Genomic DNA, 27,637 nt, shown 5'->3' with positions numbered 1-27,637 from the left:
AAGACTAAAAATAATCATCATTTCAAACGGCGCTTCTATTTCAAAAATATGTATGAACAGACATTAAAGTATGGAGGAAAATGTAACATTTTATTTACAAAACATCACTTAATTAGCTCCATTGCAACATTAGAACTGTATAAGAACAAAGAATGATATGTATTTTATGGACCAAGATATATAAATATATAAATATAAACATCATTCTAAATTCTAAATGTTCACTTGCAGCTCTTGCAAAGTTAAATCTCATTAAATATGAATAAAAAAACATAGCTCAAAATTTATTTCGTCCGTGTATTACGAAATACCAAGTATACATCTAGCGAATGTCTTGAAATCTCATGTGTTGTCATTTAGACCATCATGCCTACTGCGAGCTTTAGCTGATAGGTTGAAAGTAAGTATTATGTAGATCCCCAGGTATCGTCATATAATGATTGTAATCGTCGTCTTCTCGTGGTATGTTATAAACACGCATCTCCTCTTTTTGATTTGGATCCAATCCATAATAAACTCTGAAAATCAAAATCATCATCAATATAATTTACTGGATATGCATTTTTTATGTCGATTTTTTATTTGTATTCTTTTACTAAAAGCTAAATAGAAATATAGTACTGTCAACCAAATAATGTTTACAAGCGAATTGTTTTTACGAAGTTCAATTGATGCTACTATTTAAAACTTTAATCTATCCTTTTGTGTTACCTTGCAAGATAAAAAGTGACGAGCAAAGGTATCACTAAACCACCGAAATGTGGAACTCTTCCAAACCTACGTGGTCGATTGGTCTAATGCGCCGGGGCATAGTGCACGGTGATTTTGTGCAACGATATGTCAGTAGCATGAGTTCGAATCCCGGTAAATGAAGAACAAAATATTGCTTGCAAAGGTTTATAGATATACCATTGTTGGGCTGGGTTTTTTTTGACGAATTATATATACCGGACGTGATCTCATGTTCTCAAAAAGGATAAGCATATCCTGCTTTTTATATGTGACCTATGATGTACCTCGTGTAAGTACAAAACCGATGAAAAATTTAGTTCGGGAATATTGGTACAACAGTTAGAAGCTTTAACATTGTATACGTTAAATAAATTTGCTAAATATGTACGGTTTATAAAAAAAAAACATTAAGGATCATTTCGCCAAAAATTAATATAAGGATATTACAAGTTGTATACTTAATGAAATTGTAAACCGGGACAGAATTGATAATGATACAACTATCCACCAGATACCAAAATGACGTAGATCTATAAGTAATTTTGGCCACCGTGAGGCATTTAACGGTTCTGTTTAATGTCATTCTATAATTGGTACAGGACATTTTTTTTTAAATGGTTGGTTGAACCTGGTTTTGTGGCTAGCCAAGCCTCTCGCGTTTATGGCTTTTATTAGTATTGTATTTGTAACTGATCACTGAATTATATTTAAGCCATTTTTCATATTGTAAAGCTTTGTCAAGTATTACCCGGTAAAACTAACTAAAACCTGAATTTTCAAAGTATGACTTACTGGAATTGTCAATATTTATAAGGCCCGTATTTTTGGAAACCTTGCTTTTACGTTTTTACCTTGTCGTTCGTCCAACCATTGATTAAATATTTAAACATTCATACATACTAGCTGTGACTTTTCTTTTATATTAACAACCTACCTGTCACGATTCTGCTGTTCACGATTACCTGAAATAAAAAATGTATACGTGTGTGTATTCTATTGCACAGAAACTCTTATTACGTTGAACTTTTATGTATCTTGTTTTTATATACTATAATAAAGGAGGACAAACGAATACATCTTTATGGTGTAATTAAAACTAAATAGTGAACGTTTGTTAAATATATCTAAAATTAAAGTTTACAGCAAAACTGTTTTAACAGAGGAACGGTACCGCGTGTTGTCTTTGCATTTTGTGTTAGCCAGTCCAGTAGTTAACACATCTGTGTTGACATGAGCTATTATTGATATGGTCATAATTATAAATGAATTGTGAACAACAGTTTGAATTTTTGAAATATTAATGTTTTTCTGCCTCAGGAATAGAAAACATTCGCTGTATTTGGCAACACTTTTAGAAATGTTTGGTCCTCAATGCTTTTCAACTTCGTAACTTATTTGGCCTTTAACATTGTTTTTTGAGCGTCACTGATGAGTGTCTGTTGACGAAACTCGCGTCTTGGGCAAATGATGAAATTTCAATCCTGGTATCTATGATGAGTTTATTTGTCAGTTTCTCTTTTACTAAATTATTTAAAATGTTTCATTGGTGTATTTCGTCTGTTTAAAAGACATATACTTTATAACTAGATGCAAAGAAAGGACTACTGTAGCCACCATTTTAATTTTCATAGAACTAAAAATAATATGTCTACTTTATAGTTCTTATTATAATAAAAAGATTGTATCATTTATGAAATTGGTTTACCTGTTGATTCATACTGGTTAGAAATCGTTGTCTGTTGTGATTCGTATTGTCTGCTAAAATAGAATAGTAAAATACGTACAACTGAGTATGAATGCATAAAATTGACGATACCAATTTTACTCCACTAAATGCTAATTTCAACGATTCAGGTGGACCTTCATGTAAATATATGTCGAGGATTTAAGATTCAAATATAAAGGCTAATCAATTATAGTCAACCAATTAAACATCCTCACTGAAGCTCGTTTCCTTTTTAGGACCTTGATGAAAACAATTGTCATATATAATATGCGTATAATATAGTAAGGTTTGTCATCATATGTGCTCGTAAAAAAATGACTGTAAACTAAAAACCAAATTAGAGAGCATCGACTTTTAAAAGTTCCAAAAAAAAGTCAGATACCATTTTTTTATGTAGTGTTTTTTTAGTGTATCTTTTCGTCGTATTACATATTTCGCTATTGAGAAGTCAGTTTATCTTTGACTTGTGAGTTTTGAATGTCCGTTTGGTATCGGCAGCCTAATTTTTGTTAAAATTGTTTATTAAATTGTATGTCATATAGTTTTCTATTGCTAATATTCTTTTTTAAACAGGCATAATAGTTGTACAGTTTAACCTTCAAAGACCATACAAGAAAAATATTTGACGCGTAAAATTGTTTTTTTTTTCTAAAATAAGACACCCAAGTCCTCATCATTTGCCACACTGTTCAACAGCATATTTTATAATGTATATAAATCAATTATATTATAAAAATGAGTTAAATAGGAAAGTAACACGTGTGAGTTTGTAAATGAATTATTGTAAATAACAAACAGTCAACAGAAAAAAAACAGGTATCCGCAAGGTTATGGTAAATGTTATAACTCAATGTATAGCTCTAACAAAGAAGAGCACAATGTCGTCAGGTCAATCCCTGTATCATTTGACAACCAACATACAGGGATAGACCTCTATAAAGAGGTCGTTCTATATAGGGTCGCTTTTAACAACAAGATACTGAATTCAAGAATTTGTAAAAACAATGTAATAAAGTTCTTAACAGTTTAACATGTAGCTTTACAATGTCTGTACTCACTCTACATGTTTTCCTCCCTTTTTGCTTCGACCTATTGTACATCCTAGAATAAAACAAAACATACCTTTATTAAACATAAACATATATTTGCTAATACTGATTAATCTTTTTGAGAATTTGATTAGTTTTTATATATATTACATTAAAAATAACATTAGTAAGATGTACTACTGCTTTTAAAACAGTAAAATCGAATCAATATATATATAAACGTAAGGGAAATTAAACTAAAAAGAATCGAGAATCAGTCCTTTTTTAGTATAAACCTCGTCTGCACATTCTCCACTAGTTTTGGGCTGAAATTATTATCTATCTTCACTTATTTTAAATAGTAGTGTGTGTGTATATGTAGTCCTTGAGGATATTTGAGGATATTTTGTTGGGGTTCGTGTTCCATAGTTTTTTGTGTAGTGTCTTGTGTACTATTATTTATCTATTAGTCTTTTTTTTAACCATAGCAATGTAATTATATTTTTTATTTGCGAGTTTGACTGTCCCTCTGGTATCTTTCGCTCCTCTTTCTTTAAAATAGTATCATTTGAAATTATCAATGTTGTAAAACCGATTTATTGCCTGTAGTTGGTGGGAAATTACTGTTTGAAGAGTCTTAATTCAAAAAACAAAGTGTGACGAAAGGACACGCGAAAACATAAACAGTAACAAGTGAAATGTCCGTTATCATTCATTCAAAATCACTGTCCTATAATACTTAATAATGTTTGGAGAGAAAAGAAAACTGTGCGTTTGATTTAATTATAAAACAATCAAATAATTGATGTAATATGTACAAACAAATATGTGCGAAAAATCCTATCAGAAAATTGTGTGGATACTTAAAATTATAAAGTCATCAGCATGTATAGCGCTTGGGGATTATTTTTCTTGTTAGCTTAGCCTTACCATTTCTGTAACAAACTATTGCAATGATTATTACAAAGAGCAGCAATAACGCTACAAGTCCTATAACCACGTACACAACGATGTTCTGTTCTTCCTCATCTGAAAGAAAGTTATAAGTTGTTATAAGATCTTCAAAAGTTAACGAGAACAGGTTAAACGAACAGTTTCGATACATGTAATAGTGCAACAGCTTTGAACAACACGATTGCAATTTAAAAATAATTAACACAAATAAATAGATAGAATCTATCAAAATTGGGTGGATCAAAAGATTAATTACTGGAAAATTATACTATTTTTTATTTCAAGTTTGGTAAAGATTTCTGTATCTTTTATATGAAAATTGATAACATCGATTATATTCCAGATTTAAAGAAACTGTCTGAATTTTATTTGAATATTGATAAAAAGGTCAGCATCCAAACAAAACTTTAAATCTATTCGTCGATAAATTATTTGGGGGAACCATTTCATTAAGATATATTAACAAATGCCTTTTTTCCAACCTAGATAAATAGAAACAATATTTATGTAAATGACTTTATTGATTAAAATGGTACTATAGAAACAAAAATATTTTACAATAAATCAAAATGAAAAAAATAACTGCATGTCAGAATTTTGCAAATTAAAAGAAATTTTTCCAAGGCAATGATTAAAAATTTCACAAGAAAAATTTAAAAAAAATAAAGTTAAAGCAATTGATATATTGATTATAATTGTAATATTAAAGAAAATTTAGAACCTGTAAACACCAGGAAAAAAATCTCATGTTTAATAAAGGTAAAGTTAAACTAAATTGACTATGTCACTAATTTTGATATAATGTTGCATATAACTTCGGTTTGCTGAACTAAAACTGAAAATCGATTTTCTTATCAAATATTTAAATCATTGTATTATTTCATACTAGGTGGGCACATTCTAATAAAAAAAACCATCAAATCAGGAAAAATGTCTTTATGTTTGTCTTAAAAGTGCCAAATTTTCCAATTTCAAATGCAGATATTTGTTTTCAACATTCACATGATGTTGATACATAAAGTTTTGTTTTAAAAATACAAAATAATAAAAGAGTTAAAGTTGAAACCCGCTGTAAATAAACATGAGTCTTGAAACAAACGGAATCATGAATTAAATGTATTTAGTAAATGTTACCAAAAGTTTTCATTATTTTTTTTATATGCTTATTTCTAATTCATTTAAACAACATACCGTTAATTGTCAACTGTATACACACTGATTGGGGTACTTTCTTATTGAAAAGATGAGTAACATCACAACACAGATTTTGTCCATTTTTGTCAGACGATGGAACCAATTCTAATGTTCCCGTTACTGTATAACTTCTATCAATAACATCATAAGACTGCAGAATGATAAGATCGTTTGTGTAATGACGGTCTTGGATCCTCATGGAAATGGTTGGAGCAGGATACCCATTCATTGAAGAGCAAGTCCATTTTCCCGAGGTTCCAGAGATTAGGTTGGTAGGTCCATTAAGGATCGGCACTTTTGGTGCAACTAAAATGACAAGACAGTCTGTGACACATGAAACATATATTATCTCAATACATACACAATATTACCAACTATTTTATAAAATGAATTTTTAAATAGTTATCTGTTCAAGTAAAAGTCACAATAACCCGATCTTACAAAAGTATTGAGAAATTAAGCAATAGTCAATCGATATTCAGGTCTCAAAGATGTAGTAGGAAGACAATTCATTTTATCACACAAGACATCAAAAGAGCAGTGTTTATCTACAAAGTAAATCCGTACTGCTATGCATCATGTATCATTTGCTATGAAATCCATATTTACTTAAAATGTTACAATCAGGAATAAAACACATTCGAAGTGATAACATACTTAAGGATTATTCTGGCTCCTAAAAATGTAAGAATTCTACTACATGTCGTATTGACTCATGTTTACTGTAGACGAAACGCGCGTCTGGCGTACTAAAATATAATCCTGGTACCTTTGATAACTATTTTAGAAGTAAAATCAAATACCAACATTTTCTAAGTTTAAAATAATTTTGTTTAATGGGACCAACAGTGAACCAGTGGCGGTATTGCTATTTGAAATAAGTACAGTGTTAGCTGGTACAACACATTTTGGTGTTTTCAAATAATATATGTTTATTAGCATCGTATGAACAGATCAAATTTATACGTACAATATAATTCAATGTATGTTGTCGATGAAAGAGGCCTCTTTAATACGCCGTTATCCGCCTGACATTCAAACACGTCAAGGTGGTCTTCCAAACCAGCAGTAAAACTCAGACTTGTTGTTATCACTCCGCCGGATTCAGATCTACTTACACCATTTGTGATGATATTGTCATCTCTCAGCCAATTTACTGATGGTTTAGGAGTTCCTCCTGTAGTACTGCATACTAATGTTATAAAATCTCCTAAATCATAGAGGTGTGATCCTGCGATAATGGGTTGATCAGGAGGGTAGCCTAATTCTATTTAAGAAAAGTAGTTGTAAAACCGATGTACATTTGATATGAATCGTAATTGTTAAAATTGATATGTTTACAATACTGTGTTATCGAACTGCCGGGTTTTCTAGTCTAATTACAAGTTTCATTAATGATTGATTACAAAACAAAGAAGATACGGTATGATTGCCAATGATACAACTCTCCACAAGAGACCAAAAGACACAGAAATTAACAATTATAGATCATAATACGCCCTTCAACAATTAGCAAAGCCAATACCGCATAGATAGCTATAAAAGGTCCGACATGACAATGTAAAACAATTTAAACGAGAACCAGATGTGTCAAAACGACACGAATGACCCCCTCTCAAAAAGTTGAAAAATCTGCAATGTCAACAACACATGTGGACACAAACATGATGGTAGTCTCACATACCAAAAACTAATTCAAAATCTGAAGGCGTATAGAAAAAAAGTTGGTATAACTGTAATTTTCAACAATTTATCAAAGTCCAAAGCCTGTAATTTCGGCAAAAATAAGCAGAGCGGAACAAAACTTAAACTTGATATGTAACTCATCATGGTTAACTTACATACCAAAAACAAGACCAATATCTGAAAGCGTTAAACACAAAAAAACGTATAACTGTGATTTTCAACAATTTATTAATGTCCAAAACCCGTAATTTCGGCAAAAATAACCAGACGGGATGAGACTTAACCTTGATCTGTAACTCATCATGGTTAACTCACATATCCAAAACCAGTCTATATCTGAGCGGTTTAGAAGAAAAGACAGTATAACTGTAATTTGTAAGAATTTATCAAAGTCCAAGGCCCGTAATTTCGGCAAAAATAAGCGGGGCAGAACGAAACTTAAACTTGATCTGTTACTCATCATGGTTAACTCACATACCCACTTACCAAAAATCAGCCCAATATCTGATGATGTTTAGAAAAAAAGTCTGTATAATGGTTTGTTGCGGAATGACGGAATGACAGAATGATGTAAAGACGGACAAGGGTAAAACTATATGGCACCGACAACTAATGACCTATTGTATGTACAAAAAATGAACGGAACATAAATATGTAACACATAAACTAACGTCAACCACTAAATTACAGGCTCCTGACTTTGGACAAGCACATATATACAGAATGTTGCGGGGTTAAACATGTTAGCGGGATCCCAACCCTCCCCCTAACCTGGGACAGTGGTGTAACAGTACAACATAAGAATGAACTATAAGAATCTGTTGAAAAATGCTTTACTCATCAGATGGATACAAATACATTTACTACACAGAGTGGGGGTACTAGTTTATCCCAACAACAAAAAGACACAGATCTACCTGCTGTCTACCTGCGTCATTTTTGACAGTAAGATAATTATGATGCAATACAGATAAAATCACGTCGAATACATACCAATTATAAAAGTTGAACATTCGAGACGAATGTGTAGACCAATAACACGAGCAATGTTTGACAGGTTATGTCACCCTTTTGAATTCCGAAATCAAAATGTATAGTAATTCTAACAAATAACGTCAATCAGATGCACAGAAGACAATCATTGTTTGTTTTATTGAATTTTATTAAAGATGTTGGCAATAGGGACTAAAACGTCTTATGTTTTGAGCGAAATAGCGCTTTTGATTCTAAGTACATGTTTTGATACATAGTGTATTTTCCACGGGAGTTCATGTGTATAAACTATCTTTTTTATGTAAAACTGTTGTTTATATATAAATTTTACAATAAACTATACTCGATATACTCATTTTAGATATGATATACATAAATTATGGCGTGTTCAGTACGTTTTAGCTACATCAACAATGAATCGTTTTTATCACTGACTCCATATTACCAATAGTGTAGTAATGTTAATACCTTTTTACAGTTTTAAATTTGTGCTAATTTATTCCTAATTATATTCTGGAAATGAGCAGTTGTTGTCTCTGTGTATGTCTTAATCAATTTTGTTTGGAATGGAATTTAAACTGCTCATTTCCAGAATATAATTAGGAATAAATTAGCACTCGGGTTATCCCACATACACAAGCATATCATTTGACAAGGAAGAGATTTTTGCGAATAATCATTCCTTCGTGGCTTCAATGATCATTACATTAAGCAACAAATCAGAGGGCTTACTTTGTATTAGACACATAAGCTTCACAAAAAAAGATAGTCTTCAGAAATACTGTGACACTGTCTACTCGCGTAGTGGTGTAAACAATAAGCGGATTCTAAGTAAAACTCTAAAGAACTTCTGAATACTTTTAAATCTCGGTATTTGTCTGAAATTCAAAACTTTTGATTTTTCGACCCTGTATGCCACCATTTCCTATGTGAAATTCAAGAATCGGTTAACAGAAATAATCCACAATGCTTTTTAACATAAAAAAGGTAGTATACGCTTTAACTTTAGGACTTTAGGACTTTAGAATACCATACTTTATATTTAATGAAAAGTGAATAAAAAGGTAAGACATGCTACACAGGGGAACAAGTGATCAGTATGCTGGAGTTTCTTATTGATGTTCTTAAAATATAGATTTTGGATACGGACGTTGTTCGTCGTCTTAATAACGTGTTATATTATTCTTTTATGTGTCTTTATGTATATTACTTTTACTATTTAGTCTGTTTTAGTGATATCCATTAGACATGACTTTGTACTCATTTATCCCTCATTTTGATATTTTTCTAATTATTTTTTTGTATTCTTCTTTTATTTTTGTCTTTCATTTTTGCTAAATTAAATGTGTTTTTTTTACATGCCTTTTTATGTTTATTTGATACATATGACGTGGCTCTGTACGTATACATCCCGTCATTATGATACTGTGCAATAATACTAGTGAGGGGCGACACGCTTGTCTCAGAAGCATACAAATGACCCCAATTTTAAAATAAAAACATACCTTGTTCAAGTTAATGACAATACATACTGTTAAACGTAAGATATGTTGTCTTTACAAGTGGTCTCTGGAGGAAGCCATTTGCTGCCTGACATTCATATACCTCAAAATCATCCTCATCAAATCTTTTAAGAATTAATGTTGTTGTTGTAGTATTATCACTAGTAGATGTATTAGTGCCATAAGAAACTGCAATATCATCTCTTAACCAAATTACAGATGGTGGTGGATTTCCTCCTGTAGAACTGCATGACAGATATGCAATTGTTGGTATCGTAATAATTGATGGCCTACTGATTTCAGGTTCACCTGGAGCTGTCCTGATAGATGCTAAAAGAAATCAATGATTTCGGTTAGAACTTTAAATCAACGTTGTAGATCCTACTCCTCCTCCTCCTCCTCCTCCTCCTTCATCATCTTCATCATCATAATCAACATTATTTTTTTTTCTAACTGATTTTACAATTACATATGATGACCATATCGATGAAAACCTAGCCTCTAGCTTATATTTCCACTATTGAATAAAAAGATACATATGGTATATCTCGCTGCATTGGAGGATCGTCGGTGATGTTCTGCTGTTGTCTGTTCTATGGTCGGGTTGTTGTCTCTTTGAAACATTCCCCATTTCCATTCTCAATTTTATATATAGCCTTCGAGGCTTTGCCAAGTAATTACAATATCATAAAAAAAGCAAACAAATATAATAAAAAAAGAGGCTAACGGTCGCGTAAAAAAGATACCCCTGATAAAAGCAAAAAAGAAAGGTAAACAGTTCTTTATTGAATAGTTGCAGTCATTCTCAAAATATGATACATATCGAAATTCGGAGAAATCAATCTGAATGTATATGTAACCACTAACAATCAAAGTACTTAGCAAGACTCAAACGCCCTATCAATCTACCAATTGCTTAACCTTTTGAAACAAATAAATAAACCCCGGTTCAAAGGTAGGGTTGGAGATGCTTTGTTTTAAGTTGTTTTCTATGAATGTTTTGTGTACTTGATCGTTTTTCTAAAAGTTTATATGTTTGAATGTCTTCATGGTATCCTACGCTTTATTTTCACTGCTTTTAACAAAAAAAGATCTACTGGTAAGAATTAGTTGTATAACGTATTCGTATACTGTAAAATCAGAAATTATTGCGTGCATTTATTATTGTGATTTTATTTTAGACTTGAATGCGATATTAATTTTTTACAATTTTCATCAAAATCATGTTAAATTCATGTAAAATATTTTAAAATGCGAGTGTTTACAACTCTGTCGTATTTTTCGCAATAATAAAAACCTTACAAATATAAATCAATTGCTTTAAAAAAGCAATTGTAGGGGGTCTTTCCCCCTGTAAAATTAATTGAATTGGGGGGTGTTTGTTTATTTGTGTGTTTGTTTGTTTCTGTATGGGGTCTATATTATTGTTACCGGAGAAGTTTCATGTTTAGTTTGGAAAGTTTTTCTTTTATTTTAGGTACAGCGCGCGCGCCACATCACGTGACACGGGTTTATAATAACGAAAAGATAGTCTTTTTATTTCTTTTTAGGTGGGGACGTTAAACAGACAACATCTATAGAGATGGAATGTACACAATGTAATTTCTTTTGTCATTGTAGGAAATTGACATTTTGATGACAGTTCACAAGTAGTGCATGTTTTGGATTTAATTGATCCGGTGTAACTTTAAAACACATTTATTGATTATTTTCTGATAATGTACATTTTTCAGCACCTGTTTGTAACACAGATTAGTATTTCAAACTCGGAGCGGACATTTTATTGTAGGTTTTTACTGAGATTTACGGACCTAGCAAGCTATTTTTACGGCATTGCCATTTCTTTTCTCTAGGAAAAGCTTTGAGAGATATCTGCACCAAGTTTTTTTATAAACGTTAAGTACATGTATGCCCTGCTGACTGCAAATTTTGAGGTCGATTGTACTTGTAGTTTCAGAGAACATGTGGATTTTTTTTTCAGAAGTGACGTAAGAACAATATTAAATTTCAATTTTTCTTGAATAATTGAGAGTTTGTTCCTTCAATAAACTGTCATGATTAAACAGTCATACAGATTGATTAATTGATTGATTGATTGATTGATTGATTGATTGATTGATAAGTTGGTTAGTTGGTTTGTTGGTTGGTTGATTGGTTGGTTGGTTAAACACGTTGGATAGGGTCAATTGAAACACGGAAAAAGAAACAAAGAAGATCTTGGACCCTATATTAAACACATGAGACGGAAACATGATTGATTGATCATGATCATGATTGATTGATTAGTTGATTGATTGATTAATTGATTAGTTGGTTGGTTGGTTGGTTAAACACGTTGGATAGGGTCAATTGAAACACGGAAAAAGAAACAAAGAAGATCTTGGACCCTATATTAAACACATGAGACGGAAACATGATTGATTGATCATGATCATGATTGATTGATTGGTTGATTGATTGATTGATTAATTGATTAGTTGGTTGGTTGGTTGGTTGGTTGGTTGGTTGGTTGGTTAAACACGTTGGATAGGGTCAATTGAAACACGGAAAAAGAAACAAAGAAGATCTTGGACCCTATATTAAACACATGAGACGGAAACATGATTGATTGATCATGATCATGATTGATTGATTAGTTGATTGGTTGATTAATTGATTAGTTGGTTGGTTGGTTGGTTAAACACGTTGGATAGGGTCAATTGAAACACGGAAAAAGAAACAAAGAAGATCTTGGACCCTATATTAAACACATGAGACGGAAACATGATTGATTGATCATGATCATGATTGATTGATTGGTTGATTGATTGATTGATTAATTGATTAGTTGGTTGGTTGGTTGGTTGGTTGGTTAAACACGTTGGATAGGGTCAATTGAAACACGGAAAAAGAAACAAAGAAGATCTTGGACCCTATATTAAACACATGAGACGGAAACATGATTGATTGATCATGATTGATTGATTGATTGATTGATTGATTGATTGATTGATTGATTGATTGATTGATTGATTGATTGATTGATTGATTGATTAGTTGGTTGGTTGGTTGGTTGGTTGGTTGGTTGGTTGGTTAAACACATTGGATAGGGTCAATTGAAACACGGAAAAAGACACAAAGAAGATCTTGGACCCTATATTAAACACATGAGACGGAAACATGATTGGTTGATCATGATCATGATTGATTGATTGATTGATTGGTTGATTGGTTGGTTGGTTGGTTGGTTGGTTGGTTGGTTGGTTGGTTGAACCCTATAAGAAACACATGAGACGGAAACATGATTGATTGATTGATCATGATCATTATTGGTTGATTGATCATGATCATGATTGATTGATTGATTGATTGATTGATTGATTGATTGATTGATTGATTGATTGATTGATTGGTTGGTTGGTTGGTTGGTATGTTGGTTGGTTGGTTGGTTGAAATTCAAACACACATAAAACTGTTTAAATAGTGCCAAAACCACATAATTTGATGACCTTGACCTTTGACCTTGTAACCTTCGTCAAGGTCATTGCTCCACAAGGTCATTGCAAAAGACCCTATGGGTCAAGGACCTTTTGTTTAAGAGTTTTGCCTAAAAATGGCCTTTTAAAAACCATCGATGGGAGTTATGTCCCTTACATGATGGTAAAATCAATATAGTCATAATGTAAAAAAAGTTGCCCCTTGAAGTACCAAGCATTTTTCACTGCTTAATTTTTTTGTATCTATAACCGTTCAAGAGTTATAGGGAAATCAAAGACATATGAAAATCTAAAATATGACCTTGACCTTTGACCTTGACCTAATTTTCTAAGTTAGGAATCAGGGGACTGAAATAAAAACATTCCAGGGTTATACGGTTAACGGTTTATGAGTTAAAAAAACATACCTACAAATTTATTCCGAAAAGATAGATAACTCCTATTAAATTTCTTCGAATCGCTTCGATCCAAATACGCCAAAAATTACTGAGGATGTAACGAACAATTTTGTAAAATAAATTTGTCATAATCTTTAACGGTTGCGAAGGAGATGCCATAACAAGGAAAACAGTGTTTGGGGAGATAACTCCTACAAAGAAAAGTATTCGTTTACGCAGGGTAAATTTCAAAAGCGCATAAACTGTTCGATATCATATACAAAATATCTAAGCGACATATTGCGAAACAAATGTTTATCGCAAGAACAAAATTAGGCGGAAGAAAAAAAAAATAATCAGAAGAAAAACAATAGGTCTTTCCACAGAAAAGTGGAAAGACCTAATAATCTCAGAATTTACAGTATAACTCATGTATCAGTATACGAGTTTCAAAATTGTCTTTTTACACGATTAGGTTTTAATTCTAAAAGTGATTTCAGTGAAATTATGAAATGTATATTTTGAAACAAAAGGTCCTTAAGAAACATAAAGCGCAATGATTTGATAAGATATATAAACAAGTAAGATACTATATCTGCCATAACAAGAATACTGTTCAATTATAATTTTGTCTTCTCATCTTTTTTGTGTTTGATAAAAAAAACAGATTGCAAGGGATATCTATTTTATTTATTCGTTAATTTAAAGGTATTTTCATTAATAAATACACATAAAAAAAAATAAACTATGTAGTTCTAATAAAAAATATATGTATATTCAATTTCTTCATATAATTTAATTTGAAGCATTTTGATAATGCCCTGTGAATTCCTGATTCAAATAAAATGTGATAAAAGGAGGCATATCCTTTACAATGATATTTCGGAACCTTATTTATCGCTAGAGACCGGATGTGAAATCTGAAATAGATGTACTAACGACTTTACCTTCTAGAACTTCTAGTATGACAGGTTGACTCATAAACTGCCGCTCCCCGTTGTTTGCTCGGCATGTATAAATACCCTCATCGTTTTCTGTAATGCTAAATATATTTAAATTAGGATTTGTAGCAGAAGTCATAATTTGTCTCTTAGCATTGTTTGTCCCCTGAGCTATTATTTCAACATTGCCTCCATCTACTTTCGCTTTTGTCCAGTCCCATTCAACAGCTGGTAGTGTGCCGTTTATCGTACAGGATAGGGTAACTTTAGAATCGCCTGCTATAGCTGAATGCTTTGGCAATGATGCAGTAATATCAAGGACACCTGTTTTTTTCAAAAAAAATTTGGTTACAATTCTCATGTATAAGATAATTATTTAAAATTCCTGAGTTCAACAGCAAATTCCCAGAATCAATCTTGTTTTCTAAGAAACGTTCATAAATGGTTCTGCAGTCAACAAAGTTGAAATTCCAATTCCATCAAAAACAAAATATGCAAAAATTTACGAAAGTTTGTCGGATCTTGGGAACGCTATATCTTCTTGAGGATAGACAAAACTTATAATGATGGGTATCAATTTGCAGACCAAGGCGACATATAAATTATATCTAATGACACCACACGAGTGCTGGACGAATAATACTAAAGAGAAAAATGTTCATGCGCATTAGTTTCGACCCAACAGTTGTACAAAATTATCAAGATTTTCCAAACATTAATTGTAGTTAGTCAGCCGCACTTTAAGACAACAAAGACATCAAAAATTGCGATCGAATCCAAAATGTTTCGTAAATTTTTGTGTTTCGGTTGAACGTTATTATACATATGTGTTACTGATGACAACTGATATGTTTCATTCAATGTAGCAGCTATCCTGTCATTGACTATACGTTAGTGATTAATCACAGACATAGAAAAAATAATTTGCTAGTAGCAACACGACGGGTACCACAAAGGTAATAGGAACTGTTTATCATTCAGGAACAATCAAGTTGGCTGAGTGCGTATTTCTTTAGTACAAGTTTCTTTGGAGTGTTTTGTTAGCTGTTATTTAAATAGTTGAATATGTGTGGTAAATGTATTAATGGTCTTTTAGACATTTAGATTATTGTCCCTTTTGGTATCTACTTAATAGATATCTGTGCAAATATAGAATGTTAAATATTCTGTTTATGGTTAGTTCATTTCATAGATCACTATAATTCACTATTGTGATAAGGTTTTGGCATTGCTAAGAAACCAGGTCCTTCATATAAAGTTGACAATAATTTTGTGTGGCCATTTTGCACGATTTAATTTTGTCTGTGATGTTATAAATGGTTTTATGCATTCATAGATACTTGATATAGCTATTAAACATTATTCATGTAAAAAATGATATATATTCTTTTTTGAATCTTGGAAACATATTCTAAATTTTAAATCTGCTATGTAGCACTCTCAATATTTCTTTTTGTACTGCAATCAATATTTGAATTAATGTAATATAAAACGTCAATAGATATATACTTACTAATGAATCTAAGAGAACAATTTGTACTGATACTTGTTCCAACAGCATTTATAGCAGAACACGCATAGTATCCACTATCAGATAATTGGAAGTTCAGTACTGTTAACGAAGGATTCTGAGTGTTACCACCAGAGTATTTGGCAGTATTTCCCATGCTTAATGTGTTTTGTAGCCTAGAACCAGTTGGTGTAAAATACCATCTTATTGCTGTAGCTGCTGGTTGTCCAGTTACAATACATGTGATAAATTGAGATTGTCCGTGGAGGACATCAGCATTGGATGGAGAAATAACAACAATTGATAGACCTGAAAAGACATTATGCACCATGTCAGTCCTCTGAGTAATAAAGGTATAACCAAAAACAAGGAAATTACATTTACACTTCATCAAACTGAAATCTCCGAATATAAGATTTTTCCAGTTAGAATACATGCATAACATGTGCGAAATGCGTAAAAATCAACAATTTTATAAAACGTTTATTTTACAAAAAAAAAACGTTATTAACAGTCAAATATGCTATCAAAAAATCGAAAATTGCATGTACTGTCTATTGATCCAAGACGCTTAGAGTGACTTTTCAAGTTTTTTTCCCATTTTGATAATCAAACGAGTCAACAGAAGACTTTTCCCATTTTGATAATCAAACGAGTCAACAGAAGACTTGCCACTACTAGGCATAACATCAATCATTGAATATATATCTTGCAGATGATATTGTTCCCAGTAAGTTATAAGGTCCAAGGATAATGGATTCTCTGATTAATATATCCCCAAGAAAAAAAGCACATAATAATACTTAAATCTGGCATAAAATCTATTCTCTCAATGAACTTATATATTTGATCAAAAATGAAGGAGTAAATCCAGGATTATTATTTCAGATAAACTTTAGTTTTGTTCTTTTGTTGTGCTGTTAAACAATGTTCCAGATTAGGAGAGGGTCGAGCACTCAGAAAGATTGTTTTACCCCCGACACATTCTGTATGTGTCGATCCCAAATCAGGAGCCTGTATTTCAGTACTTGACATTTGTTCATATGTGTCATATTTGATAATTCTAAAAATTGTTTTTATCATAGATAACACCACAACTTTTCGTAATTGTATTTCATATTTTTCGTGTTATGAGCTTTTATAGCCGACTATACGGTGTGGATTTTTTTTTCTTGTTGAAGGCAATACAATTACTTACATCCACTTTATTTCATATGGTGGATATCTATCTTAAAAGTTTTCATATTGCATCTCCTTATCTTTGAGGTCTCTGATAGTTAACTAAATATACACACCTTAAAGGTGTAGCACTCAAGTTTTAGGTATTTATGTAGAACGAAAGTAAAATTCTTTATCAAACAAATACAATTTAATACAAACTAGTAAATAAAGTATTCATATCTTTAAGGTGTTTTTGACTTCTTTTGGGTTGTTTTTTTTTTTCTGATTTTCTTTGCAATTTTATCTGTGATTGTACTTTGTGCAATGTGTATACATATTGTGATAGAACGACGACTCCCGGCAAAAGAGGAAAAGAAATGAGAAACATCAGAACAATCCAAAATTCATACGTTTATGAAAATCAAAAACTATGTAACAATTAACAATCTATAACACATAAAAAAGAAATATAAAGAGCTGGTGTTCCTCATCTTGGTTTTATGTGTATATTCAACAAACATCGACGAGAACGGAAATAATGGCAAAAATCTCTGCTTTGTTGATCTCTTATTTTGCTTAACTTTCTTAAGTTTTGCCCAAAGCATAAAAGGGGGTAAACCAAATCCTCATCTAAAAACACTCTCTTACACAAAGACTGAGAGTATACTTATTATATCGGCAAAATTAGACTTGTTAGTACATCTTGCTTTGTTGATTGGTTTTTTTTTTGCGATTAAAAGTAAAATTGATAATGAAAATGTGAATGTGTCAATTAAAAGTGTCTATTTATCTTTTATATCTTTTATCATATAAGCTAGGCAAAACAGAAAACAAAATAGTAAAAACATAAATTTAAGGTCTTTAACTCTTAGGTATATACTGATTTCCTCTATGTTGTCTGAATTGTAGATATTGTCTTGCTGGTCATTTTGCGTATCAAATAAAAGGTTCTATCTACATATTATAATTTTTAAGATATGAGGCAGCAACGGACAAATATTCAACATCATCATCAAAGAACAATAACTCTTATAAGCAGTCGACTGCATTTCGATTAGCAAACTTAATTCAAGAGGAAAAGGTTTGTAAAGGTTAAAGGACGATGACGTCGACGGATGATGTACGACGACTGAAGACAAAGATACGAATGACAGATGACAACGGACGACAGACGCCAAGTGATAAAAACAGCTCAATTGGTCTATTTGACCAGTTTAGCTTAAAAGCAGACAGATAACTGAAAAATCCACAAAAGGACCTGCACTAAACACCGTGGTGATTGCAGGTGATATATATGAAGGTTTAACATATCCTGCTCCAAATATGACATCTGGCTTAATAAATTCGGTACTGAACGAGAAGTTTTTTGAATGAATGCGTTTGTTTTGGTCATAAGGAAAAATATCTCATGTTCATACAAATACAATTTCAAAAATAAAAAATGCGGTCAACATATGTTTATTTTATTCATAACAGCATATATGCACGAAACCGTGTCATTAACTTCCAATTTGGCATGTATCTTATCATGAATGATGTGGTTGGACACATTTGTAAAAAATAAAATAACAATGATACCGAACTTCAGGCAAATTAACTGGAAGTCATTTAGCAAATGGAAAAATCAAAAGTTCAAACACATCGACCGAATGAACAAGAACTGTCATATTCCTAACTTGGTAGAGGCATTTTCCTAGGTACCAAATGGGGGATAAAACTTGGTTTTAAGCTAGATAAATCTCTCAATAGAAAGCCTTTCTTATTTCTGTTCATTATCTCTTTATATATTGAATTATCAGATAAGTTTTACTACACCAACTTTAAGATAAATCTCATAAACTCCATATTCTACACATACACAAAACTCACCTCCATTGACAATTAGCCTTGATGGTGTCTGTAATGTTAACCCTATACCAATCTTTGCATTACAGAAGTAGTCCTGCTCGTCTTCTTCCACAATGTTGGTAATAGTTAATGTGACAGCACCATTAAAAGATATAAAAACGGTGTATTTGTTTCCTAAAGATAATTTTGTTGATGTTGTTGTATCACCAGTGATCGAACTCTTTGACCAAAACGAAAATTTGGCAGAAGATCCAGTTATAAAACATGAAATACTGTAATGAAGATCTCCGTAAATAGCAGTTCCATTTAAGGGATCTACTCTGATCGATACCTGATCTACAAAATAAACACGACATTTAAAATTGAAATTAGCACTTTATAACTGTTTATAAAGGGCTAAATGGTCAGACAGGATTATAAAATGAGTGCTGCATACTGCCAACTTTGTTCAACTAGCCAAAATTGCACGACTTCTAAAATAAGAAATATATATTGTTTAATGTTATAATTAGGTTGTTTTTTTTTCTATTTCAAAAATTATTTGTACTGGGTCAAGGGAGAAAATAAAGTTATAATCCAAACAATCTCGAAACTAAAGACATGCGAATGAGCAATCTAAAGTAATTGAATGTGACAAGAGGAAACTTTTAATAAATAAAACTTTGAACAATATGTCTTCGGATTATAATTTGGATAGCAATCAGATGTGTCAGTTGATAAGAGCTATCCTTCTTCAAATGTGAAACACGGCTGTATCACATTGAAGAAGAACACTCAATTTCATATTTTCTGAAACGGTATCGAAAGCTTGCATTTTCATTAATCATTGTAAGATTTTATTTATTTATTTTTCAGAAGTATTTGTTAATTTAATTATTTTACTTTATTTTGGGATACTCTTATTAAGGTTTCAATAGGTAAAATGATACACGATATCAAATCAATACAACAGAGAATAGACCCAGTTCTGTGAAAGGAAAATGTAATATAAAATAATACACATACTTATTTCATCATCAGCCGAAAGAGGTTATATTCGTTTCTAATTTAATCTAAACGAGAAATCAAAGCAAACAACAACCATGTTTTAAATTCCTTGAATGATGTAAACCTCAACACGCCATATAGACCGTACACTCATACACAATTTCACCATATAACATCACATCATACATATTTACCCGTTTGGATCATACACGAGCATTCAAAATTTACACATGATATGATGTTTTTGAGGCCCTTACAAATTTGGTCCTCAATACATTTTCAATAAACAAAAAGAAATACAAAAAACATTCGTAATTCATCCTAATTATGCACATGTACTATATATACCATACTCCTGTGATATCATACTCATTAAATATTAAGCAGCTAAGACGTTTCTAGAGCACTTTGTGATTAATGGATAATTTTACAAGCAGTATAACTAACATAAAGCTAAAATGTATATGAAAATTTACATAGATAAAGTATACCACTGTTCGAAATTCATAAATCTATTGAGAAAAAAACAAATCCGGGTTACAAACTAAAACTGAGGGAAACGCATCAAATATTAGAGGAGAACTATGACACAACAGCAACACAATATTAAAATGTAACACACACATAAACGAACTATAATATAACAATGGAAGTTTTCCTGACTTTGTACAAGACATGTTAAGAAAAAAATGGTGGGTTCAACCTGGTGTTGTGGCATGCCAAACCTTCCGCTTTAATGGCAATGTTAAACATAACATTAAAATGACAACTTTACATGACAGGACTACAATTCAAATAAATGGGAGTAATTAAGGGCAGAGAAACACACGAATCATAGCTAACAAAAGGTACCAGAAATGTTATCATTTATCAGCGAAAAGATCAGATTTGTTTCAATTAAACCAGACAAAGAGAAGATACTACAGGAATTCATATTGCCATATATAAGCTGTGATAAACTATCAATTTTATTACAGAAAAATAGACACAATTAAGATCTCTATCCAAATCCAAAACTACAAAACATCTTCAGAAGGTGTTGCTGCATCTTAAATATTTGAAATAATAACCCGTTTTCTGTTTTAGCAAAACTAATTGTCTTTTAGATCGAGGGAAAAGGTGAATATCATTTTTTTTTCTATGAAAATGAGATGTTTCGTGGATAAGGCCCCTTATATATCAGAGGTGTATATCTTTTACATAAAGGCTGTCTATAAAAAGGCTAAGTCTAAGTAAAGATTGTATTAAACAATATCAGTATGATAGGTTAAACAGTAGCACAAAAAAAGCATTAATCGAATTAAGGATTTTTGTTTTACTTTTCACTACCTGTATATAAATTGAGCTCTTACCTCCGTCTTGTGTTTGGACCTTTGGTATAGCTAAAATATTCAATAATGAATAATTATATGAACATTCTTTCAATATAACAAGAGATTATGTACATATGGTGTTGACTCTCTAAATTACAAAATACATGTAAAACAGTTTTTGGATAACCTAACATAATGATAATACATACATGTACTTCAAAGGCCCTGCATAAATCAAAGCATATTTTTCACACTAGTAGATGTGCAAGAATGAATGAATATTATGTTACAACGAAATAACAATTCTGTTTTAGTTTTTTTCACTAGTTCAACATCAGAAGATTCATTTGAAAGACAAAGACAAACAGACAAACAATAGTACACAAAACACAACATAAAAAACTAAAGACTTAGCAACTAGAACCCTACAAAAAATTAGGTAGTTCTCAAATGCTCAAGTAAAGGTAAACATATCTTGTTCCACATGGGCACCCGTCGTGTTACCCATGATAAAAATAAAACGGTACCAAGTCTAGTTCGGTAGGTCATATTCGTGGAAAGTGGACGGGATTGTGTTAACGACATTAGGAACATATCCGGTATCTTTTGTGAAACGGATACTAGTAATCTATTACGGTCAACCTACTTGTGATTGCGTCCCTAAAATTTACGAAGGGATGACTTTAACTTCACTATTTGGAATTAATGGTTTAATAGCGTTCTTTTGAGCAGCAACCCTCAGTTAAGAAATCGTAATAGAAAATACAAGCCCGGGAATATCATATCAATAAGGAGATGAATTCACTCCATAAGCAAGCGTTGTGGGAATGTTGCTAAAAAAAGTATAAAGTTAACATTGGGGAAGCTAAAATAATCTCTTTTTGTTGTAAAGTTTTAATTTTGAATTATTTAGTGAGAGAACATCATCTCTATAGCGGAAAGTAAACGTTAAAGGGTACTTATAACTTCTTTTCCCCTTTCTAACGTGTTCCTGTATGACGTCATCTTCAAAAGAATAAAGGAACAAGTCGGCAAGACTAGAAACACAGCTGGTTCCCATGGGAATGCTGATAGTTTGTTGAAAAACACGTCCGCCAAACGTGTTGTCAATCAATAAATCAAGCATCTTGATAATGTCAGTGTCAAAGAATTTTTGTTTGAATCAGAGTAGGATTTATCCTGCCTTAAGACGAGATACTTGTAGCTACGTTCGCCATTCTTTTATGTGCTATCAAGAGCAATACCAATTCTTTCAATTTGTATTAAAGCTTTGAGTGTGGAGTACTTGTGTAAAGTGTAGAACAAGTCAAATGTTTGAATACTATTGCAAGATGAAAGAGTCTTAGATTAGACAAAACATGCGTCTGGCGCAAATACAATATTTCAATCTAGGTATCTATGATTAGTTTATTTAGATTGTTAGTACTCTAAAAGACCGTTGGAATATTTTGTATCCACATATGATTCACGCCACCTCTAGGATAGGCATTTGCACAATAGTTTTGATGCCTGGCTTTGATGGCTGATAAAATTGATGGTAATGATTTGGAAGGTTTCGTGAAGTACTTGGAAAACCCAGCAATATGACGTTGTTCGTAAGGACACTCATGTAGTTCAGATATCCAATACAGATCAAGTTCTTCATCTTTGTTTGAAATTCAAAAAAGCGCATCTGAGGGAAAACAACATATTTGTCATGGAGGTTTAGAAACATGTGGTGTTTACAGAATGATGGAGCATGTGTATTGACAATACAATTAGGACATTTAGAATTTAAATTTTGAAAAATATTTTGGTATCTTCGAACCAAACGGAAGTATCATTTTATGTAGATATAGAACCACAAACCAGGCTCCCAATAGAGACAGGGGTTGAATAATGTGAAAAGAAATGATAGAATAAGTCGTCTTTGTTATGTTGGTAGCATTGGAAACGAATTCGATTATCTTCTAGAATGTCCACTTTTAACGCCAGTAGAAGATTATACCTTGCAAAAATACTATTAGAATCATGTTAATCATGCTAATACACCAAAGTTTAGAAAACTGTTGGGCAAATTAAACAAAAAGTCAGAGCTAAAAAGATAACGCAAGTTCCTAAAGTGGGTAAATAAACATTTGAGTTATCCTGGCAAAAATTTATATTGTTTTGAAACCACTGTATCATGTGTATTATATACATATGTTTTGTAAATAGATGCATATTCATTTCATATGATGCTCTCTCTCTGTAGCAAGATAAGTTTTAAAATATGCAACTCAGTATTAAAGATCGAGTGAAGTAAAAGGACAGAATCAATGTAAACTATAAATGCATGAACGATCTCCCATTCATCAATTCTAACAATACCAAGTTGTCATTTTAAATATACCAATTGTATTGACAATTTTAAAATTTGTTTGAAGAATACGTAAAGGTAAAAATCAATACATGATATAGTCAGGTCAAAGTAATTATTTGACGAAAATATGAGTTATTTCAATTTGTATATGTATTCTCCGACGTTCAAGGTAAAGTTAATTTCGTGATTCTAAATCATAATATGTTTCAATATGTACGTCAAATAATTTCAGTATGTGAACATATGTATACCATACAGTTAAATGCCCACAAGATACACTTCGACATGCATCAAATTTAAACTAGCTTGTAGAAAGATCTTGTAATTTGAGCCATAAATGATTTTGTATATAGAAAAATAAATTTACAGTTGACATTCATGTATAGTTTTGATTACCGAAATCTATATACAAAGTTAATAAAAATATATTCCCTGTAGGAACATAATTGGACACTCGATGATTGGCGCATTTGACATGTTTGACCCACCTCCCACACCACCAGATCTTCCTGTTGAAGATCCCAATTTTTGTTGGAGCGCACAGCAGAAGTTTATTGTATTACCTATGTTTATAGGTTCTTCGTTAGAGTCTATACATTCATACTTAGGGAGCAGGTAGCTTTCAAATGATAATATATGTAAGATTGTGAGCTTATAGTATAATATTTATTGTGCATTAAAAACCGATAGAATAGATATTTTATCCATTTACACCAATAATTTCTCTTTAAGAGAGTGTTGCACTCTGGACAAAAATGCAAGATTGTTATTACGATTTCAAAATGTTGCTTATATATATACACACACAAATAATGCAATTTATGCTTGAGATGCGTAATTTTAATTCTAGTGACATCTATCTTGTCGCAATTTTATCAACTCTAATGATTTATATAATACTATCTGTAAACTTGAAAATTAAAGACGTTTTCACAAAACAGTCAATTGTGACAGGTACAAACACAAGTGGATTTTTTTGTGCATAAGCATCAATTTCGCCGAAAAAAAATCCTTAGAACGAATAAATATTGATCTTTCGAAATCATTTATTTGATTTTGGGAAACTTTTAAAATGAGCTATATTTTCATCGACAAGAGAAAGTAGATTACACTTGTTTATGTTTAGGTATGTTTGAGTTGACTATTTTGTTTTGAACGTATAAAGCAAAAAAATTTGATGCATCATCTCGCTTCAGATTCTTATCTTGTTTTTTCATGTTTAGGAGATATAAATTTAATACCAACAAGAATTCACAAAGCTAAAAATAAACTCATGTGGCTAAAGTAAAATACATTTTTAATGAGTTACGAGTAGGTGTGTTACACTTGCAATTTGTTACTAAACGTTTTTGACGACAAACTTAACAAGTCGATCTGAAAATTGCACAACTTGCAAAAATAATATTTTTGTATGTGTTATTTAGGGTGATAAGTCGTCAAACTATTAAATTAATATGAAACATTAACCATGATATCGTCCTATCAGATTGGCATGCAACCATTTAACCAACGACATGGAAGAGAGCAGAAATACAGAAGATAAAAGAAAACTTGACCAATTTCAACGCAACTTTAACATCATAGAACTGTTGGAGTCATGTGACAAGCGTTCAAAACGTTATTTAAAACACCATAGACAATTGAGTACCGATTAAAATTAGCCAACAAAGACATATACGTTTGTATATCCATCAATATATCCACCGCCATTAGACGGTAAAATAAATCAAAAATAAAAGTCTACACGAACAAAATGTTAAAGGGGCACTAGCTACGAGATATATAAAAAATCTAAAGTTTGATTTTTTCCTGTTCAATCAATGATGAAAGTAAAATAGTGAAATAACAATTTGTTTTTTGCAGCCAAAAAGGTTCAATTTTGTCAAATTACGCTAAGAAACATTGATAATTAGTAATTCACTTGCAAGTGAATGAGTCGACCTCTTTAAATCAGTATTCATGTGAACTTCAATTTAACCCCTAGCTAGAGATTGACAACGCATGCATTGTAAGTGTACTGGTTATTTAAACATGTTAAAGAAAAAGAATGTCAACAATGAAAGTGAAACTACGGTAAATCATTTGATTACTAACTCGATGCACATAAAATCATTCTTATACGGTTAAAAACAATGAGAAACATATATTTTTAAACTATGAAATAAAATCAAACAGACCTATAAAAATCCAATTGCACATGTTGGTTTAATCTATTCATACCTTTATTTATGTTTACATCGCTTAATATATGGTCATCTGAGGTCAAATCGATAGGTAATTAGATGGCATCTGGACTAAAATACACACGAAACGAACCTATATATTATCTACCCCATGCTCTGTAACCTGTTTATTTAAGACTTTTGATAGTTTGGATAAATGTTTTACATTGCTATAAATCAAATATGAGAGTTTGAGTCAAATCGGTGACAATGAATTTGACAGCTAGTGCCCCTTTAACAAAAGAGAAAAAAGACATTGATAGTTAAAAGGGCCTCAAACATAGACACAGGGAAAATTCGATCAAGCTATCAAAATATATATGGAAGAACTAAGCATCGATTACAAACGTATAAATACTACTCCGAAAAAAATATTTGGTCATGCATATGTAAAGCGCAAAGGTCAAGAATGGACAGGAATAGCTAGCAGAATTAAAGAACAGATTAATATTCCTACATAATATCATTGTTGTAACGCAGAATACTCTAAATTGCAGAACGTTAAAATATAATCAGAGCAACAAATTCCTTTAATATTCGACAGTCTGAGATTATGATGGGATGCACGAACATCTTGGAAAGAATTGCATTAATACTGAATTGGTCGAAAGAATATAATTGTTTATATTCGGTGTATGCAATTATAATTTGTAAATAAATACAAACCATGTATCAAAATCAAGAATAATGCTATCGAAACCAAGAATTCCATTTTACTGCATAAGGAAGTATATTCCTCAAAACGCTTTAAAAATTCTAGTCGATGATGCGTAGCAAGTTAACCATTTCAATGACAGTTCGATCCAATTTGAACAAAAATGTTAAATACCACTCTTTCGCAACACAATAATACTATTGAATATTTAAAGGTATTATGCAAACAGGCGTTCATCTTATCAACCGTCCGTCCGTTCGTCTTTTCAATATTTCCGACGCTTTTGTCTCAAGTACAACTAACAGTACGACTCCATCTTTGATTAGCAGCTAAAACAATGATGATGAGACCTGGGATGATTTAAAAAAAAACTTGATTACAGTCGATCGTATGTGCTAGTATACTGAATTGTGTAATGCAAATTGGATTTGCTAAAAATATCACAAACAGGATTAGAATAAAAACTCAATTCGTCTTCTGCTAAAGTATAAAACATGGTCTTTGCATCTGAAATATTCTAAAACTAGTTGTTGACATGGTACGGGTTATGTTTTTCTCATATATTTTATAATGGTATGATACTAAACACCTAACGGGAAGGATAGCGCTTGATTTCATATGACGAAGACATAATCTTTCAATCAGTTTAATTGAGATCTGGAGCTGGCATGTCAGTAACTGCTAGTAGCCCTTTGTTAATTTATGTATCATCTCCATTTTACTTAGGTCTTCTGTGACTTATTCTAACGTCGGCCTCGGACTCTGAGGCCTCGAACTTCTTTTAACCTGATTTTTATTGTTCGTGTTTTGATATGCTTGTTTATTCTATATTGGATGTGGGTAAAGGGGGAAGGTTGTGATCTAACAAAACATGTTTGCGCCTGTCCATAATCAGGTGCCTCTACCTTTAGCTAGTCGTGTATGTTGTTTTATATATTTTTTAATTTTTATAAATTAGTTCATTTACAATAAACGAATGAATGAATTGGGT

At 31.7% G+C, this 27,637-nt stretch overlaps 1 protein-coding gene across 2 annotated transcripts; it reads right to left on the bottom strand.

The window, feature by feature from the left end:
* Positions 1-26,776, bottom strand: LOC139503666 (neural cell adhesion molecule 1-like). Of its 2 annotated transcripts, none has more exons than XM_071293486.1 (13): positions 26,658-26,776; positions 21,468-21,497; positions 19,150-19,464; positions 16,123-16,428; positions 14,616-14,933; positions 9,846-10,145; positions 6,605-6,901; positions 5,632-5,940; positions 4,417-4,515; positions 3,517-3,559; positions 2,438-2,490; positions 1,667-1,694; positions 1-518 (listed from the first exon to the last, which is right to left on the bottom strand). In XM_071293486.1, exons 1-13 carry the CDS (start codon positions 26,701-26,703, stop codon positions 383-385), a joined length of 2,280 nt encoding a protein of 759 aa, XP_071149587.1. In that variant the 5' UTR covers positions 26,704-26,776; the 3' UTR covers positions 1-382. The 2 variants fall into 2 exon arrangements, with proteins under 2 accessions (XP_071149587.1, XP_071149588.1); XM_071293487.1 differs by having other exon boundaries at positions 2,438-2,487.
* Positions 26,777-27,637: the final 861 nt, after the last annotated feature.

The sequence above is a fragment of the Mytilus edulis genome, chromosome 14, assembly GCF_963676685.1.
Source record: "Mytilus edulis chromosome 14, xbMytEdul2.2, whole genome shotgun sequence".
Lineage (NCBI taxonomy): Eukaryota > Metazoa > Mollusca > Bivalvia > Mytilida > Mytilidae > Mytilus > Mytilus edulis.
Note: the sequence above shows the minus strand (reverse complement) of the source record. Positions and strands in the feature narration are given on the sequence as shown.